The following is a 20,830-nucleotide window of genomic DNA, read 5'->3' as shown; positions in this document are numbered from 1 at the left end:
AGTCATGGCACTATTTCAACACTTATTTTTTCTATGAAGGGAATGAACTGGTTTACCCTTTTTGGATTGAATAGAGTTAATTGGGTTATTGATTAATCGGATGATTTGAGAGAGCAACTTCAATTTTCTCCTAATGCAGGTTTAGAGTAAAAATCAAACTAGCCGCCACTCTGGTTTCCAATGAAATATGTCCAATTGGTCAATCAATCTGATTTTCACAACTATGAATAGAATTAAAAAAATATTATTGTAACTAACACAAATTCTACTATAGAAATATGTTGATTAGATTTTTATTAATTTAAACAGATTTGGCATTAGAACTATCCTGAATATCCTTATATAATAATGATGATAACGAGACTACATAATTTTATTTTTTTTATCATTAATTTTTTTATATATATGATATAATATTATTATTATCATATATTTATTTTCAACAATTAATTAAATTTAATTTTTTATTATCATCTATATTTTACTTTAATTAAAATTGATTTTAAAAAATTTATAACTAACGAAAATTAATAAAATATATAACTCTAGTTAGTTAAAATATTATAAATTAAATTATGGTACAAGGAAACGAATATTTTAATTTATAGAACAAAATTTATTATTCAATAAAAGTTGTAGTCAAAATAACTTCTGTTTTTTTTTAAATTATTTTTAATAAACATTATTATAGTCTATTTATAATACAGATTGCTTGGTAAATATATATATATATATATATATATATATATATATATATATATATATATATATATATATATATATTACTGATATTTTTTTTTTGCTTAATATATATTGATTTTCATTGGCTAACTAAACTTAGAAAGCAAAAGAAAATCCAATGTTTTTTTCTATCGTATGAAATTCCAAATGCATCAAACTTTTCCAAACATGTCAAATTAGCCTCTAAGGCAATTTCTCAATTTTTATGTAGCCATGCAAAACAAGAATATTAAGGGATTTCAAATTACACATGTTGCTCGGAAGAGTTATAAGGTTTTGACAGTTGTTCAAGTTAAGAGAAAAAAACCTTTTCAAAACTCTAATAGACCGATACAATTCTTGTATTTTTATATTTTTCTCAAAATTTTTTAAGTTTGGCGTGCTAATTAAATTTATTGAATTACTGAAATCAATAATCTTGAAGAATTTTATAGGCTATCAAAGAATAAATTATTAGAATATTAAAACTATAAAATTAATGGCATTGTAGTTAATAATCAAATTCAAAAAAATCATACTTCTATTTGCCTCTTCCTACTATGTTGTTCAATACTGCTGCATTGCATATGGAGCTCAACAAATTTATCAGGATGAATTTCAAAAGATATTCAATGTCTTAAGAAATGTATAAATTTCGAAGTATGAGCATTCTTAGCTCTTTCATTTTTTAGAACACTTCAGCCCTCGAATGTTCATTTTCTTGTTCCCATGAATGTAGGACTAAAGCTTTAGCTTGTCTTGAATCCTGATATTTAGAGGTCAAAATACAAACAATATAAAACAAACACAAATTAGATCCATCAAATTGGCAACTTTCTTAGTATAATTCAAAAAAGAAAAAAGTGCGACACTAAAGATTATCACATTTAGCATTTAAAGGCTACTGTCAAACACAAGACAAACTGTAAACTAGTACTCGATCTACAATGAAAGAACATCTACTATAAAAGTTGCCTAGTGACATCATCCCTACCTAGTGATACAGGTGTTTCTTACTAACAGCACAAATTTTTCTGTTCCTCAGATCCAGAGTAACACTCAACTTGCAAGTGTGAATGGGAATTCTAGTATGACTGCTAATATATTCATATTACTATATACAAGAACAACTAGTTATCACATGATGTTTCCCAGATGTAGTTAGGGTCACATCTGCTTATGGTTTGAAGATGCTAATTGAAGTTACACTAAACTAGGAACCTACCACACTAAGATTAGAAAATCAAGAAAGTAGAAGACTTAGATGAACTATAGAACAAGGCATAATCCTATGAGATTGGAGTGAGAATATAATCTAATTAAGATTTTACATATATACACTGGAAAAATTAGAAAGAAAGAGTGTTTGAGGCTTACCTTCTTTAACCAAACAATGCAGAAGCTATTTATTGATATTAAGCCAAAGAAAATTTATACTCACTAGAAAATTTTTAGTGTGATTGGTTTTTGTAGCTGTAGTAGTAATATAACACACACATATATATACAATATCTGCAACTACTATGAGTCCCTGTAGGACTTGATTTCAATGAATCCTAACTAGAAAAGGATTAGAATTTCACTTAAGGATAGGATTCGTTATCCTATTAAATTAGGATAGGAATCCGATCGTGAAAGGCGAGAATTGTCGATGATGAAGACTCCTCACTTGTAAAGGAGACAAGGAGGATGGTGAGATAATGTTTGAATCAACAATGAAGAAGTGGAGGCTATGTTAGAGGGATGTACAAGAAGCCAAAAGTTGCACTTTTTCCAAGTAGATTGTATTTCGCCCCATTGTATTATAGTATTTTTAGTAGCGAAAAATAAATCCCTAAAATTAAAAGAGCTTTTAATTTATTTTTTTCTTTTTTTAAAGATTTATTTTTAATTAATTATTGATTTTTTAATTATTTATTGCTTTATCATAATATACGAAAATTATAAATGATAATTGGAGTGAGAATAAACAATGGAGATTTACAGATATACATCAGAAAAACTAAAAGGAAAGCGTGTTTGAGGCTTACCTTCTTCAAATAAACATTGCAGAAGTTATTTATTGATGCTGTCAACACCATATTTTGGCTAACCTCCGAAGTTAAGGGACTTTAAAATCGAATTCATCATCCACTCTCAACCAATGTCCTTTGATCACAAATGACTTTTTCGAACTCACCGATTGCTCGACCATGGAATAAACCGATCCCATACTTAGTTAATAGTTTTATGATCTCTTGTCAAAAGGTTTCGAATAAAAAATGGATCTTCGGACCATCCAGTCTTGCTTCCGATCTCTTCTTACAAATATTGTGGAACTTCATTTGGCCAATGTCAGGATCGGGTTCTCACTTGAATGTCCCAGATATTAAAGTGAAGTTAAGGTCTCTATCCGATCTAATGACGATCCCGATCTTTAGAATTCAAATCAATGTCCAATCTTTCCAATTCTAATTTTTTAAAGTCTTACCCGGTGTTTGGTCGTGGCTTAGTCCGATCTCAAGCTTATGTATAATGTTTTCCCGATCTCTTATACTTAGGTTAATGGTTGCTTTTAAGTTTACTGTCCAACACGTTCAAGACAATCAATTACTCATATAATTTTGACACTTTACTATCTCATAAAGAAATTGAACAAAAGGACTTCATTTCATATCAAAATAAAATTTACATGTCATTCAGCTTGAGGTTCTCCCCAAGCCTGTTCTCCAGGTACATCGTCGTTTCTCTCATTTTCTCTCTCTCGGGCTAAGAAGTATGAGCATTCTTAGCTCTTTCATTTTTTAGAACACTTCAGCAAAGACTCGAATGTTCATATTCTTATTCCCATGAATGTAGGACTAAAGCTTTAGCTTGTCTTGAATCCTGATATTCAGAGGTCAAAATACAAACAATATAAATCAAACACAAATTAGATCCATCAAATTGGCAACTTTCTTAGTATAGTATATAGTTGGTATTTAATTATGAGTTAATTACCATGTCATTCATTTGGATATGATACATATCTTTATAAAATCATATCCTACTATGTTGTCTTGGCTCATCATAAGACTCTCGACGAATAATTTCTTGACCCATTGTTGAACCAAATCATGCATTCACACAGGTCCATGTGAAATAGTGATAAGAGATTTATCAACGAGCTCTCTAGCCTATTCCACTATCTGTGAAGAATCCATAACTTTCTAACACTTATTCACATAATCTTCCTCCATCCCTTTGAGGAAACATGAAATATCCATAAAGATGTTTTGCAATAACTCATCAAGTGCATCATAACTTATATGAATGTTGCTCATAATTTTTTCCATTTAGAATTTCTTTCAGCATCCAATGTGCTACTCCATTCCCTCAAAGATCTACCATAGAGAAAGGAACCTAAAACATTAAGAGCTAAAGGGAGACTATTGGCATATTTTACAACCTTGTTAGAAAGCTCTGCATATTATTCCTCTAAGCAATGATTATTCTTTTATGGCTTTTGAACAAAAAGTTGAAGGGCATCATCATGATTCAACTCCTCAACCCTACATATTTCATCTGCTCCATGTTGGTTCAACAAATGCCCATCTCATGTTATTATGATAATTCTACTTCCAAAATAAAACCAGTTTAATTTGTTCATTCCACTAAGGGAATATGTCGATCATGGCTTGTTTCACAAAACTGAAAAAGTTGTGGGATGAATCTACAAGTTTAATGCCCTTTCCAACCTGTAGTTGTGGCACTTTCAAGGAATTGGCCATTATTGAGAATGATGACAAACTCATACAGTTCTCATGGGACTTAATGGTGGATATGATCATTTAAATAAGGCTTACTCTATGATACTTCGAGTTGAGAAGCAGAGATAAGTGAAACATGGGGTGACAGATGATACTGAGAGCTCTTTGGCTATGCTGGTCAAAACTCATAATACCAAGAAGGAAGGGAAAGGGTCTGGTGATAAGCCTCCATTTGAGAAGAAGGATTCTAGCAAAGCCATTGGACATACCAAAGAGTCATGCTTCAAATTGATTGGGCATCCAAATAAGAATAAGAAGAGAAGGGGCAAATTTCCTGGCAAATTAGTCTACAGAGGATGCTTCGGTCACAAAAACAATTGCCGCACCTAGGCCATCTGAGGAGAGGACTGATGAGCTTGCCAACTTGATTCAGCAGACCAATCTGATTCAACAGGAAAGGTAAAATTGTGAATGAAGCTGGATGTGTTAAGCACACGAGCTTTGCAGGAAAAGTTTCTGCTTCACATAATCTTGGTTTTGATCATAATGTGCCAGCTATATGGATTGTTGACAGTGGTGCAACTTCACACGTGTTCTAACAAATCCTTATTTTCTGAACTCATTTCTTTACCTTCTTTAGTACTTTCTTTCTTCCAGATGGGACAACACAATTAGTTCATCATATAGGAATAGCACATTTGCATCCCCCTTAAAAATGTTCTATACATACATGTGGATTCAAACATGATTTGTTGTCAGTCAGTCAACTTTCTGCAGATTCTCATGTTTTAGTTTTCTTATCTGCTTGCTCTTGTGTTCTATAGGGCCCCTAGACTGATAGACCAATTGCTATTGGACACATGGATCAAGGACTTTACAAGTTGACATCAAAGATCATTCTTGCCTGCACAGATATCATCACATTCCGTTTTGTCCATACCTAAGGTTCATTCAACCAAGCATAGTTACAAACTATACTTGAAATGTAAGGAGCCTTGGGCTGGAAATTGAAATCCTGGAAATCAATTTGCCAGAAACATTGAGAAATCATTGTCTGAATTTGAGAAAACTCCATTAATTTTGTATCTGTTGGATTATAATAAAGATAATTTTAATAATATATTAGAGTGATCTATATATAAATATTAGATAGAAAATATAGGATCAATACACATCTTTCAATAAAAATTAGTACTGCTTAATTAAGGATCTTGCAACAAACTAAAGCACTGTAAAACTAATGCAAATTGATAATCTCAACTATCAGCTTAGAAATATTGGAAGCGTTTTTTAATTTTTAAACATAGCTTTATTGCATTGTAAAACCAATGCGAATTAATAACCTCCAATTCAGATATGCATAGTTCCCTCACCCAAATGCTTAATTCAAAAAAGAAAAAAGTGTGACCCAAAGATTATCACATTTAGCATTTAAAGGCCACTGTCAAACACAAGACAAACTGTAAACTAGTACTCGATCTACAATGAAAGAACATCTACTATAAAAGTTGCCTAGTGACATCATCTCTACCTAGTGATACAGGTGTTTCTTACTAACAGCACGAATTTTTATGTTCCTCAGATCCAGAGTAACACTCAACCTGCAAGTGTGAATGGGAATTCTGGTATGACTGCTAATGTATTCATATTACTATATACAAGAACAACCAGTTATCATATAATGTTTCCCAGATGTAGTTAGGGTCACATCTGCTTATGGTTTGAAGATGCTAATTGAAGTTACACTAAACTAGGAACCTACCACACTAAGATTAGAAAATGAAGAAAGAAAAGACTTAGATGAACTACAGAACAAGGCATAATCCTATGAGATTGGAGTGAGAATATAATCTAATTAAGATTTTACATATATACACTGGAAAAATTAGAAAGAAAGAGTGTTTGAGGCTTACCTTCTTTAACCAAACAATGCAGAAGCTATTTACTGATATTAAGTCAAAGAAAATTTATACTCGCTAGAAAATTTTTAGTGCGATTGGTTTTTGTAGCTGTAATATTAATATAACACACATATATATATATACAATATCTGCAGCTACTATGAGTCCTTGTAGGACTTGATTTCAATGAATCCTAACTAGAAAAGGATTAGAATTTCACTTAAGGATAGGACTCGTTATCCTATCAAATTAGGATAGGAATCCAGACTGTGAAAGGCGAGAAGTGCCGATGATGAAGACTCCTCACTTGTAAAGTAGACAAGGAGGATGGTGAGATAATGGTTGAATCAACAATGAAGAAGTGGAGGCCATGTTAGAGGGACAGAAGCTAGAAGCCAAAAGTTGCAGCTTTTCTGGCGAGATTGTATTTCGCCCCAAGAGAATGGTATTGTAGTATTTTTAGTAGCAAAAAATAAATCCCTAAAATTAAAAAGCGTTTTTAATTTATTTTTTTCTTTTTTTTAAGATTTATTTTTTAATTAATTATTGATTTTTTAATTAGTTATTGCTTTATCATAATATATGAAAATTATAAATGATAATTGGAGTGAGAATAAACAATGCAGATTTACAGATATACACTGGAAAAATTAAAAAGAAAAGTGTGTTTGAGGCTTACATTTTTTAAATAAACAATGCAGAAGTTATTTACTGATGCTAAGCTAAAGAAAATTTATACTGCAATTGGTTTTTGTGGCAATAATTGTGATATATAATGTATCTGCAGCTACTGTAAGCCCATATAGGACTTAAATTCGGTGAATCCTAACTAGAAAATGATTAGTTATCATGGTGATCTTAAAATCGTTTTGAAATAAAATGAAATCGAAAACAATAATAATTAAAAAAAAATTATCATCTTAGCATGTGCAACACTCCTGCCCAGTGAGTCATGGTGTAAAATTTGCTTTCAATTAAGAGGCCCTCTTAATCACACAAACAGTAAATCTAAGTCATCTGATTCAATACCACCACGATTTCGGAAATCAGGTCTATTAATGGGCGATTAAATTCACATGTCTCTCTGTTTATGGGATATGCAACAGATAATGAATATTAAGGATAAGTTAGTATTTCAATTATATACTACCCATTATTTATTAGATAGAATTTCATATAGTTAAGATAAAATAGTTTTTCACTTAATTAAGGATTTATTGTCCTATCAAATTAAGATAAAATTAGGATTGATTATTATATATATATATATATATATATATATATATATATATATATATATATATATATATATATATATATTCTAACAAGCTTTTGAGGTACGTGCAATAATAGTATATAAATTATAATTTTTTATTTATATATATATAATTTAATTATTTTAATTAAAATTAAAATTTTAATATTAATGTAGTTAATTACATAAATAAAAATATTTATTAATTTATAAATCATTTTATAGAAAAGATTTACGAATTATTATGTTTTAATTAGTAAATATTTTTAAGAAAATTTATACGTTATAATTAATCTAATTATTGACTTAAATGTAATAAAATAAAATAATTATATATATTATAAGGAATTTGAAAAAAAAAGAATGGGTAGAGATGTTGTTTAGAAAATAAAAATGACAAATTACTATTGTACTATATAGTTTAACACAAACAAAAAAAATTATTTGTAATGTTAAAAAACTATAATAATAACCTCTTAAAAGTATTTTATGTAAATTAAAAATATATTTATAATATATTTATCTATATCTATAATCTATAATGTATATGTAAATGTATGAATAAAAAGGTGAACTTTTGATTAGACACAACTATTCTTAATTTTTAAATTATTTAAAATTTTACAAATAATTTATTATAATTTATTTAAATTAAATTTTAATTTGTATAAATTTAAAATTCATATCCTAATTGTGGTTACTTCTACTTAATTAAGTTTTTTTTTATTACAAGTCTAAATAAAATTTTATAAACAAGAATTCTTTAAAATTATAAATTCATTTTTTTATAAAAAAAAATCATAATTTTCATGTTTTTTAAAAAATCACTTTTTAAAAAAAAACTAAAAATCAAATTTTTATACTTTTCTAAATATAATTATAATAAAATTTATAATTATAATATAAATCAAACTCAAATCGCATTTTGACATTAGAACATATCTTAAAATCACCTCTAGTTCACAAAAAAAAGTGTCATAAAAGGTTTTAGTGGTGAAATAAAAGGAAACCGCTAAACATTATTTTTGTGGCAACTTTAATTCCCCACTAATAATAAAAATTTTCCCACTAAAAATTATATTAATGAAAAAAAAAATTCATGAGCAATATTTGCTCCACAAAAAAAATTAAAATTCGTAACAAATTTTTCATACCAATTTGCATTTAATCTTGATATTATAAATTGTAATGAACATGTACAAATTAATGTCAAGAATTTAATATGAAAATATTAAATTCTCTATATTATTGAGAAAAATAATATATATATATATATATATATATATATATATATATATATATATATATATATATATATTTGATAGTTTTCTAATTCCACATTCCACAATAAATGGATTAAACATCAAATTCTCATAAATTGAATGGGCCAATGGATGCTTGAGACGATGAACAAAAGGAGAAAGAATTGAAAAAATCAAATAAACTGAATAAAAAAAAAAGAGATTGGAGGTTGGATTTGGTTGGGTGTTGGGTTTTGCTATTATAAGTATGATTAATCTAATTAATATTGTGAATATATATTTTACTTCATGATAATTACTATAAATAAAGATTCTTCACCTTTATATATATATATATATATATATATATATATATATATATATATATATATATATAAGGGAGAGTGTAAATATGTTAACTCGTTATCAAATATTACTAAATATTATCAAACAATTATTACTTTTTACTGTTCTTAATTACAGTAAACGGACCAATTTACCACTATTTTTCTCCATCCCTACATCACAATGGGCCGACCCTCAAAATATTATAATAGGTGCAGTCATGATATGCTCGATTAAATAGCAAATAAAAGTGTATTACTAGGCCTCATTACACCAGAAAGAAAAATAAAATAAAAGTCAAAGAAAGGATTGAAATTAGGGATAGTAATTCCACCAAGCAACAAATATTGAATTCCATTGCCTTCAAATATTCTCTCTAAGTGATTCTAAATTACAAAACACCTTTGCCCAAAAAGATTGGACACCCAATTAAAAAAATAAAAATAAATAAAAAAAGCAGCAGATGCATCTCAAAAAGCAAACAACAAAATTTTTGATAGTGAATCGCAGGAAGTATAGGCAGATAGAATAAATTTAATTCAAAAGATGATACAATGTGAAACCAACTAAAATCAAGGAGGAAATTTCGAAAAGATGCAGCTAACAAGTAATAATAACAAGCTCATCGTCTTCGCATTCCACGTCCACGTCCACGGAAAGCAGCTCCACCTCCTCTACCGCCCATAGCACTTGCAGCCGCTTCTCCCTGAGCACTTTCAGACTATAGATTTAAAAAACGGAAACCATCAGAAAATTGAAATTTTAATTCAAGCACATTGACATGTAAGCTTCAGTAGGCTTTGATATATATTCTAATCCAATAAAAAAATCAACTAATAGGAAAATATTTAGGACACTTCTTAATTACAAGATGGCTAAGTTAATCTAATATGTATTATTTTGCAGCATATTTCACCATTATAATGACTAATAAGTTAAATGCATATGTATGATAATACCACTGCATTTTGAGCAACTAATACTAGGAGGCTAGGAGCAAGATACAACAAGATACAGCCACATTCTAGCTTATTTGAACAATACACCAGTATTTATAATAGAACTAAATTAAAATTATAATGAATAATAAGTTAAATTATGCTGCTTGCGAATATCTAGGGTTTAACCTACTAGTGGGTTTCACTTAGCCTTTTTAAGTTTACCTAACATGTCAGGTTTGAAACCTGTTTTTGCTTCATACCGTTCAAATAGACAAACAAGATATGCTTGATCAAAGAAATCAACATAAAGGTAATGCAACTATAGATAACACCATTTTTTTAATATCCTTGACAATTTCTAAAGTACATCAATTATAAGGGCATCAAATACTCTAAACCATTGGTTAAAAATCGTTATCAATTGAATAGGTTATCAAAACATTCACATAAGCACTCCCTTATGCTGATATCATATCATTCAGTGGAATGACAGAAAAATTTGTTGTTATGAACCTTTTCCATGTAATGTGCAATTTAGTTACATAACCATTCAATTATTTTAATCTGTATTTGATTCATTATCTATTCTCAATATGGTTATTCTCTATCCCAGTGGCACCACTGAGAAACCAAGTAACTACTAAACTGATAGAGGACTACAAGAGCTGCATTCACATTACGGAAATATTAACATTTTTACTTTTTCAGATAAAAGCATTTATCATACCTGGCAGCCTGAATATCATTTTGATGCAGCAAACAATGTTATGCAGCTAAATGCAACTTCCAATATGAACATAACATGCATAATCCGCAATTCACTTTACCTTGGGGTTCTTCACCGTCTCATCCACACTTAATACAAGACAGGCAGCCTCAGTTGCAGCATTTATAGCATTGATCTGTTACAAGATTTCAACCACCATATGGTTCATCATATAAAAACAAAGGCAGAAGAGAAATAATGCATCCAATATAATCATATATGACAGAGGAATTAAAGAAAGACACCTTCACAACAGCTGGCTCCCACACAAAATTGGCAAATGAATCTGCAATTCCACCAGTGTTGATATCCACTCCAAAAGATGCACCCTCACCTGTTAAAAAGCTCAAAATGTTAAGCGATGGTCACTCTGAATTTCATTCTGGAAATAACCATTGAAACTCCATTTGCTAGACATCCATCAATAGAAGTCCCATGTATCATAAACGAAGCCAGCTCATCAAAAAGACAAGGGGAATAGCCAATATATAAAATAAATCAAAACTCCCTTCAACCATTGGCAAATAGCACCCTTTCTTTTCAAATGGGAAACTATAAAATGGAGACCTACACCTACCAGATGGAAGTGCATGCTTCTGTCTTAATTTGTTCAGCACATCAGTAGCATCAAACCCAGCATTGTCACATAGTTGTCGTGGGATAACCTGCAACATGTGAAAGATAAACCTCATGAACCTTCTATAGTCTGTTGAGAGTATGAGATATTTTCTGCACAAGGAAGAACTGTTACTAAGAATCTCTGACTCTACCAGTAAATGCATTTCCATGATGTGCACTATTCAACAACGTCAAGATATTTGGTCCAGTTCTATCAAGAGAACCCAACCAATTCATAGTTCAAAATAAATGAATGTTAGATTTCAGAATGATCTACAAACAATCTCAAACAATTTGTTCTAAGATTGAACAATACCTGCTTAAACTTTTTCCTTTTTTTTTAAATGAAAAACACTAAATATTACATTTAGTGCCAAGATTTTACACTTCCATCAATATAAGAAATATAACATGTAAGACAGCCTAAATAAAGTACTCTGCTACACAGATACAATGTATAAGAGTCAAAGATCTTTGGGATTATAAATAAAGAATTTATCATATACACATAATCACAGCATAATAGCATGACATCATTACTTGTCATAAATTACTAATTTAGAAAAACGCTATGATGCATATTTTCACGTAATGAACCACTGGAAATCACACATATTGCAAAATGCCATAGAAATTCCAAAATCAAAATTTTTATTTCAAGACAACTGTAACAAATTTCTACCAATTAATACTCCACCAAGAAGGTTAATCACAAATAAAATTAAGCACTTCCACTTTCATATGCTATACCACAAGAAGCATATTTCACACTACATAGTTTGAATATCTTAATATAAGCTAGTTACCTCAAGGGCTTTTGCATAAGAGTTAATAAACAGCTGAGACTTCCCAGCTATTGTACGAGCATGCTGCCTCAAATATCGGCTTATTTCCATCTGCCATAAAACAGCATCATCTTTATTACCAAGGCCTACAATGTCCTCGAATAATACATAATCATACTCAACTCAACTAAGCCCTTATCCCAAAAATTTGGGGTCGGCTAGAATAATACATAATCATGATATAATTAATTGTGATAGACCCATACATCAATTGCACCACCACCAGCAACAACAGTAGAGTTTTTCAAAGCTCTTCTAACAATCATGATAGCATCATGTAAACTGCGTTCAGCTTCCTCAATGAACTGATATTAGCATCACAAGAAAACACAAAGACCAACATAAAAACCCTGGGTGAGCTTTAAAGTAATTATAGTAATCATTTATAATTTCAATGAAAATAAAATAGGATACCTGATCGGCCCCACCACGAAGAACTATAGTGGCTGTCCTTCCAGAAGGGCATCCACTGAATATGTTAAACCTTTCATTTCCCACTTGCTTTTCCTCAAAAATCTCACAAGTTCCAAGAACCTTAAGGCCAAACAAAAAAATAATTTCAATTGATCACAATGACAAGAAAGTTGTTAATCAAAACAAAACATCACAAAGGTTTCCGTATTCTAAATAAAAACAGATGTTTAACCTCATCAATTATGTTGTTGACAGTTGTTTGCACAGTTCCACCAGTTGCGGCTGCAACCCTTTGCAAATCTTCTTCGGCTACACGACCAGCACAGAAAATATCTCGATCTGCAAAATACTGTTGCCAACAAAGCATTCAATAAATACAGCTAGCGCAAAAAATTACAAAGAATACATGTTTTGTTAGTAACACTGGATAGCTATTCACACAATTTATTACTCAATGACCACAAAAAGGAGTCAATTGTGAAATGGAAATGTAAAATATTAGACTACAAGGAAAACAAAATTTTCAACATATTTTTTTTCCAGCAAAGCTCATGCAGAATTATGAGCCAATATATGGGAAGAATCAACAAAGTGCGTTTGTGTGTGTGTATCTTTTTACAAACCGGAAAAAAAAAATGTCGGGCCATCAGAAACAGAAAACATCCAGAATAATATCTGAAAGGTACTTTTGCAGCTAAATTTAATTATTAAAAGTCAAACAAATTAAAAACAATTTTACAAGCATAAAGACAGAAGTGCAAATGCTTCTGCCAATGTAATTAATGTCTTATAAAAGGATAAATATGTGCTATAAATCATTCAAATTCCATTCAGAATCTTTATATAATCTTTAGATTAAATCAGATGCATTTAGGCAGCCAAGAATGCCAACCTGTGTTGCCAAATCTCCAATCGCCAGACGTGAAAGAACCACTTTGGCCCCACTCTGTACACATTTATCCAATTTTTCATAAATGATATTCCATTCTGCATCAACAATTGACTGATACTGAGATGGGTCTGACAGCCTGCGGCGAGAAAATAGTAGCGTGGACTTCAGGCTTCAGCAATTACCTCTTAAATTGAAATATAAAGCAAAATAAACCAACAGAAACCAACCTTATCTCTGCATTTTCTTTCTCAGACTTCAATTCCAATTCAATGTTGAGTAGAAGTATCTTGGGATTTAAGAACTTCTTTGGTTGTTGTTCAAACCCCGCATATGAAAATGTCTTTTTAAAGGCAACACCATTCACTAGAAAGGAATCTTGCATGTTGCCACCAGGTACCTGCAAGAAAACACACTTATATAACAAATCAATATTTTTCATTATAATAGTTTCAAAAATACAATTTCAAGACAGCACCAAAACTTCCACCAAAAATAACGGAAGAAACTATGATAACTAGAGAGTAATGGATCTGAAATAAGTGCACAACTCACAAGAATGCTCAAGCATTTCATAAATTAGATCAATTAAATTGATAACTTGAATGTCAAAATCAGAACAATCTAATAAAACAGAAGTCATCAAGGAGTGGTGTTGACACTCAAGAATAATACAGAAAACTTGTATATGATGGCAAGGAAGTGTTACGAGAAACAACAGAATTCCAAATAACTCATTTGGTGAAAAATAGAAAAAGGTCAGATTTCCCCCACATACAGCCATATAAGAATTGAATATGTAGGGAAATATAGGCATTATAATTTCAACCAAGGTCCAGAAACCTTTCAGTAAAGAAATCAGCCAAGCATGCATTACGGCTGAAATTGTGTCACAACAAAGACACAGTTCAATCAGATTTTAATCATGAATGATGAAACCATGTCACTAGTGATTCAATTTGCTGCCAGAGGCAGTAACCAAGTTTGCTGCTTCTATGTAAAAATTGGTTTCAAGTTGCCCTAGCTTGGATTCATAGTGTTCTTCAGTTCCATCAATTTTGCGTTCAGCCCTACAAATACAAATGATACACAAAGCATTTCCTTTGCATTACGAATATTCTACTATGAAGGTTACGCTAAACACATATTAAATGTTGCCACATCTATCTAGTCCGTCCTTTCTTTGTTGCCTTGAGTTTAGTTGGGTGTATTACAAATTTATAATACACAATCTTATATCAATAGCATATAGATTAAATAGCATCAAGCAAAGAGAAAGTAAAAAATGGCAGCAAATACACCATACACTAATACAGCATCTTATATCTAGTTTATAGATTAAATAGCGTCAAGTAAAGACAAAGTAATAAATGGCGGCAATGAAAATATGATGGAAAAAGGAAAAAGCTTAAGCGATAAGGCACACGCCTCAATTAGATTGATCTCATAGCCAAGGTAGAGGAGCTAGACCTATTGCCTCTTAAGCCTTGAGCCAGAGGCATGCCCCAAAAACTAGGCCATTTAAGGAAGGGAAGGTAAATAGCCTAGAGATTGATCTCATAACCAAGTTAGAGGAGCTAGACCTATTGCCTCTTGAGCCTTGAGCCTTAGGCATGCCCCGAAAAACTAGGCCATTTGAGGAAGGGAAGGTAAATAGCCTAGAGATTCATTCAACAAAAGGTTTCCATAAGCCCCTTTTGCCTCCAAAGGATTGGGTTGTCTTCTTGCCTCAGCATCATGCTTTTAAGTAACAGCTGTTATTTACAGGTTTTGATAGGGTTCGTTACACGATACATTGTTATTTACAAGCAAATCTGGAGTTGCGAGTATAACAGACGTTACAACCACTATGAAACGGTAACGGCCTTTATTTACTATTATGTAACGGTAATGACCGTTACTTCCTCTATTGCAATCACAAGGAAACAGTGTTATTTTTGCTTCTCTTTTATTTGTTTGCGCATTCTCTCTTCCACAACTGCTATATCTCTCATATTCTCTTAAATTTTCATCCAAATTTCTCCTTTCTTCTACAAAGTCTTTCCCTTATTGTTTGTTAGATCTACATTAAATATCTCTATTCTAGCGATAAATTGTTTAATGCTAATGATGTCAAAACATGATAGATTTAGTGTCTTTATGATGTATTTGTGCTTATTATATAGTTATATATCTTAGTTTTACTTATATCTACCGATATATAGTCATTTTGTGAACTTTGCAAGTTTTTTAATAAAATTTATGTAGCACTAACACCAGGCCATTACCGTTATGTTATGCCCGTTAAAGGCATGTTTCCTTTACCCGCAACTACGATTTGAAACCATGCTCGGCATATAAACCACAGTTCAGAATATAGTATCATCAAAAGTTTACTAAGGGTAATTGTGAGCAGACAAGGTCATGCTTGCTGCAAACTTGATATCCTACAGTTGTACCATTGGATGAAGCCAACAACTCAATTCAACCAAACTACTCTACAACGCTAGAATTCAACCTAACCCCTTATGTGATAGAGGAATTCATTGCAGAAAATAAATAAAAACAGAGCTCTATATTGCAGATTATCATGTTGTCAAACATCCTTATCAATTTATATTTTGACACAATATGACTACCAATGCAGTTATTTCCACACATTTGGCTCCATGATTTGTTCAACAATGTCCACACATTCAAACCTCTGTGATTTTCTAACATTCATTGCACCAAAGTTATTTATGAAAGAATGCCAATTGTTAACATTACAACTCCAATAGTAAGAAAAAAAAATAATATATAAACAAATCTAAATGATCAAATTCAATTACCTTCTTTATTCCAATCATATTTAATCTATCATCATTCCCAATTGAAATGACAGAATCCACAACCATCTGTGCAAAGAACTCTTTCTCCCCACCAATAAGCTTTGAAGAAAGAGTTGTGGTAGCACATTTAGCAAGTAAGCTTTTCTTTTCTTCCATACTTTTCCCTTCTATGCTTACAGCTAGTTCTTTGATCTTCTCAATTGCCTGCAACATCATGTGTAGCATATCAGAATTAAGACATTGGAAGATCAGGCCCAAAATCTCAACAGTACATAACAAAAAGGAGAAAAGATATTAATACCAAATAGCATGCAGTCCTATAACTCCGTATTAAATTTTGTGGGTGGACTCCATCCTCCACAAAAGGTTTGGCCTCCTTCAAAAACTCTGCTGCAAGCAATACCACTGTTGTGGTTCCATCACCACCCTGTAAAACAGCAAAACATGTAATTTCCAAGAAACTATGGCCAACATATTTTAAAAATCATCATCAAAGTTTGTCAGAAAATAAATTTCACAAACAGAGAACTGGATAAGAAAGTCTCATTTCTTTAACAAATACTAAAAGAAATCAAAAAGTCCATAATTGCCCCTGATCCAAAGCTCAACAATTGCTAATAAACCGCATTTACAATTAAGTAATGCTTTGATAGCAGAAAAAATTCTTTCACTCTAATTTATCCAAAGAGTCTCCGATTCTGGACAAAAGCATCAGTTGCTTCAGCCCAATAAAATTTCCAAGATCAAATTTGACCAAAATTTGATGCTTCACATGTAAGGCCAATTCAACTAATAGCAATTCACCAATGCAAGTAACTATGTTTTGCTTTTCACTTCTCAACTTTTTAATACAACATTGAATTATTGCATGAAATAATTTAACTAATAAAAAATGATCTTACATATATGCACAAAGGCAGTACTCAAACACTAATGTTTTTTTTTTTTTTTTTTTGCATTCAAATGTTAGGGAAAGGGCCTTAAGTAAAGGACATATCGCAAATCCATGATTTAGCCATTTGGGACGATAAAAGTCAAGAAGGCCACCATCAGAAAACTGATTAGAGTATCATTTCTATTTGGTTGGAACTAGTTAAAACTAAAGAAGTTTGAACTCGTAATTATATACAATAAAAAAAATAAAAAATAAAAGAAAACAGTGCAATACATATAAGATGACATTCACATTGACGATCCATTCAAAGTTCAATTCAAGTACTAAGACAATAGGTAAATAAAGCCTCATACGTTTGAGTCAAAACTTTACATGCCAATTATCTGAAAAACCAACATTAAAAATAACACACCCACAATATCATTTCCTCTATTCCCACTCCAGCCCATAAATTAATATACTCACAATAGCGCAGAAAAAGAAACCAATAGAAATGTTAACACTACCTCAGAGTCCTGAGACTTAGCGATGTCGACAAGTATCTTGGCAGCGGGATGGACAATATCGAGCAACTTCATGATGGTAGCTCCATCGTTAGAAATGGTGACACTGCCCTTATCGTCATGAATAAGCTTGTCCATCCCCCTGGGTCCCAGCGTCGTCCTGACTACATCAGCCACCGCAGTGCAAGCATTGATGTTGCTAACAAGCTGCGCCTTCCCTTGCGACGTGTCCGTCCCTTCCTTCAAGAGTATGATCTGGGGTTGCTGCTCAACGTTTCCCCCAATTTCACCAACATGTCCACAAGCACGAACATAGAGTAAGAATCAAACAACACATTATATGATATAGAAAGAGAGAAGGTAGTGTTACTCACCAGCATGGCTGCCATTGTTAAAGATTTGGAGAAGTGGGGAAGATTAGATGAAGGAGAGAGATGGTAAAGGTAGAGACGAGAGAGGACGCTAGGGTTTTGTATTTCAGTGATTTTTATCGGTTTTTTCTAGTTGCTGTGCCTCTGTGATTTTCTTTTTATTTTTTGAATGTTTTGAGAGGGTTAAGGTTCACTACTTCACGGGATCTGAAGTGGGGGCATGAGCTTAGGGCTAAAAAAATAATTAAAAAAAAAACTATTTAGTTATTTTAAAATGTTTATAATTAAAATATATAAATGTAATTTTTAATATTATTTAATTAATATATTTAAATATATATTTTAATAATAATTTAAATGAGTCGTTTTACATTATAATATACAAATGTTATAACTTTGAGCCATATATCATAATTTTTAAGATTGAAGGCAATTATAGCTAAAATTTTAATATAATTGCTCGTAATTATAAAGATTGAAATACATGCTCTAAAATTAAAACATTTGAATATAAAAACATTAGAATTTTTTTCCTGTTTTATTCTATACAACTATTCTTCTTGATATTTTCCCATGAGATATAATAAAAAGGAATTAAAAAAAATGAAATTGATATTTATATTTTTGTCTTTACCAATATCACATGTAGAGTTTCGCTTTAAGAAATATAGTCGTTGAGTTTCTTCTTCATATCTCACATTATTTGATAGTGTTTATTTAGAAAACCCCACTAACTCAATTGGGCATTAAAAATTATCCCACATTCATTTGTAAAATTATCCCACTCCAGACAAATTGCTTCAGCTCTTTTTTTTTTTTATTAGGGATCGAAAGAGTGAGACTCAAACTTAGATATGTTAAGTGAGATATATGCATTCAACTAGTTGACTAAGTTAAGCTAAGCATAAAATTTGTTTTATTGATAAATTGGTCTATCATCTAAAATAAATTTATTTATTATATTTACAGTACATATAATATGTCTAAAATATGATAAATATATTAGAATATTTCTTATTTGTGAGGCCTTATATTATAAGAATTAATTACAATAAAATATTTATATTTATAATTTATAGTCTCATTAAAAATGTGTGAGTGTGATAGGATACATTTAAAATTAAGGTGATTAAAATAAAATAATTACATCGCCAAAATTAACAAATTGGTTTCTCTAATATTTAGTTAATTTTATATATTATACTTAAATAATTATATATGTGATATTTAAAATATAATATATAAATATATTATGTCTAAAATATAATTAATATAATTTTTTATAAAAATATTCCTTATTTGTTTTGTGTTAAATTATTAGAAATAATTATAACAAAATATCTATATCTATGTTTATGTTATATAGACTCATTGAATTTTGACTGTGATAAGACACATTTAAAATTAAATAATTAAAATAAAATTATGATAATTTTTCATAATTTTTATTAAAATCTTCTAAGTAATATTATTTTCATCAAATTAATAATTTTATAATATAATAATTTTTATTTATGTTATTTTATAAGGAAACGTCCAATCACATTAATTTTTTTTAAATGTCAACTACATTAATTTTAATTATTGTATAAGAAATAAAATTTTAATTAAACTACATAGTAATGAATTGGAATTTTATAAAATAATATAAAGGGAAAAACCCCTTTTATATATTGTAAAATTTATTAATTTGATTATTATAATAAATTATATTTAAAATATAATATATATATATATATATATATATATATATATATATATATATATACACAAATATAAATGAGAAAAATATTATATAGTATAATTTACTAATTTAGTTATTACAATATTTACCCATAAAATTTTACTTTAACTCATGAAAATTATAATAAAATTATTTTTAACTATCTTATCACACTCATATATATTTACTTGGTTTATAAATTATAAATGTGAATAAAAAAAATACATTTAAAGTATGATACAAATATTTTAGCACAATTATTCACAGTAATTTAAGAGATGACATATAAAAATTATATTTATTATAGTTTAAACATAATATATAATTATTTAAAAATAAAATATGTTAATTATTTTAATTGAAAATTGAGATAACGGCAATTTAAAAAAAAAAAAAAGGAACCAATTTATTGATAGAATAAGATTTGAGAAACTAAATTATTTAAAATTGAAAATAGAATAATTGAGTTGTGAATTTTGACTAACCTCAGTGACTAACTTATAGTTTATCTTATATATTTTTATATATAATAAATAAAACAATATATTTCTATATGTAAATAAAAATAAAAATATTATTATAGTAAATAAAAATTTTGTGTTAAAAATTAGGACCAACCTGGCTGCCTTTCCTATGCTCGAGCTTGGGTTCAAGCTCTCCAGGCCCAACTTGACTAAGGATCTCAAGCCTTGAGTAATATTAACCGTTTTAACAATAGTTAATTATTTTAATAGTTATTAAATATTTTATTAACTGTTAACTATTAGATATTAATTGTTAGTAGTTAATTATTTATATAGTGAATTAAAAAAACATTTGATAAAAATAACTGTTAGATTAGCTATTAAATGTAAAAATAATAGTA

At 29.8% G+C, this 20,830-nt stretch overlaps 1 protein-coding gene across 1 annotated transcript; it reads right to left on the bottom strand.

Annotated features, from left to right (window-relative positions):
• Positions 1-9,518: 9,518 nt before the first annotated feature.
• On the bottom strand, positions 9,519-18,393 carry LOC110655727 (T-complex protein 1 subunit eta). The gene is made up of 14 exons (XM_058148444.1): positions 18,246-18,393; positions 17,875-18,135; positions 16,775-16,900; positions 16,474-16,677; positions 13,894-14,063; positions 13,667-13,802; positions 13,007-13,123; positions 12,775-12,894; positions 12,567-12,665; positions 12,322-12,411; positions 11,475-11,562; positions 11,143-11,231; positions 10,959-11,033; positions 9,519-9,911 (listed from the first exon to the last, which is right to left on the bottom strand). The coding sequence occupies exons 1-14, from the start codon at positions 18,258-18,260 to the stop codon at positions 9,813-9,815; spliced, it is 1,689 nt and encodes a 562-aa protein (XP_058004427.1). The 5' UTR covers positions 18,261-18,393; the 3' UTR covers positions 9,519-9,812.
• Between the last annotated feature and the right edge of the window lie 2,437 nt (positions 18,394-20,830).

This window comes from Hevea brasiliensis, chromosome 6 (assembly GCF_030052815.1).
Source record: "Hevea brasiliensis isolate MT/VB/25A 57/8 chromosome 6, ASM3005281v1, whole genome shotgun sequence".
NCBI classification, from domain to species: domain Eukaryota; kingdom Viridiplantae; phylum Streptophyta; class Magnoliopsida; order Malpighiales; family Euphorbiaceae; genus Hevea; species Hevea brasiliensis.
This window is presented reverse-complemented; position numbering and strand designations above follow the sequence as displayed.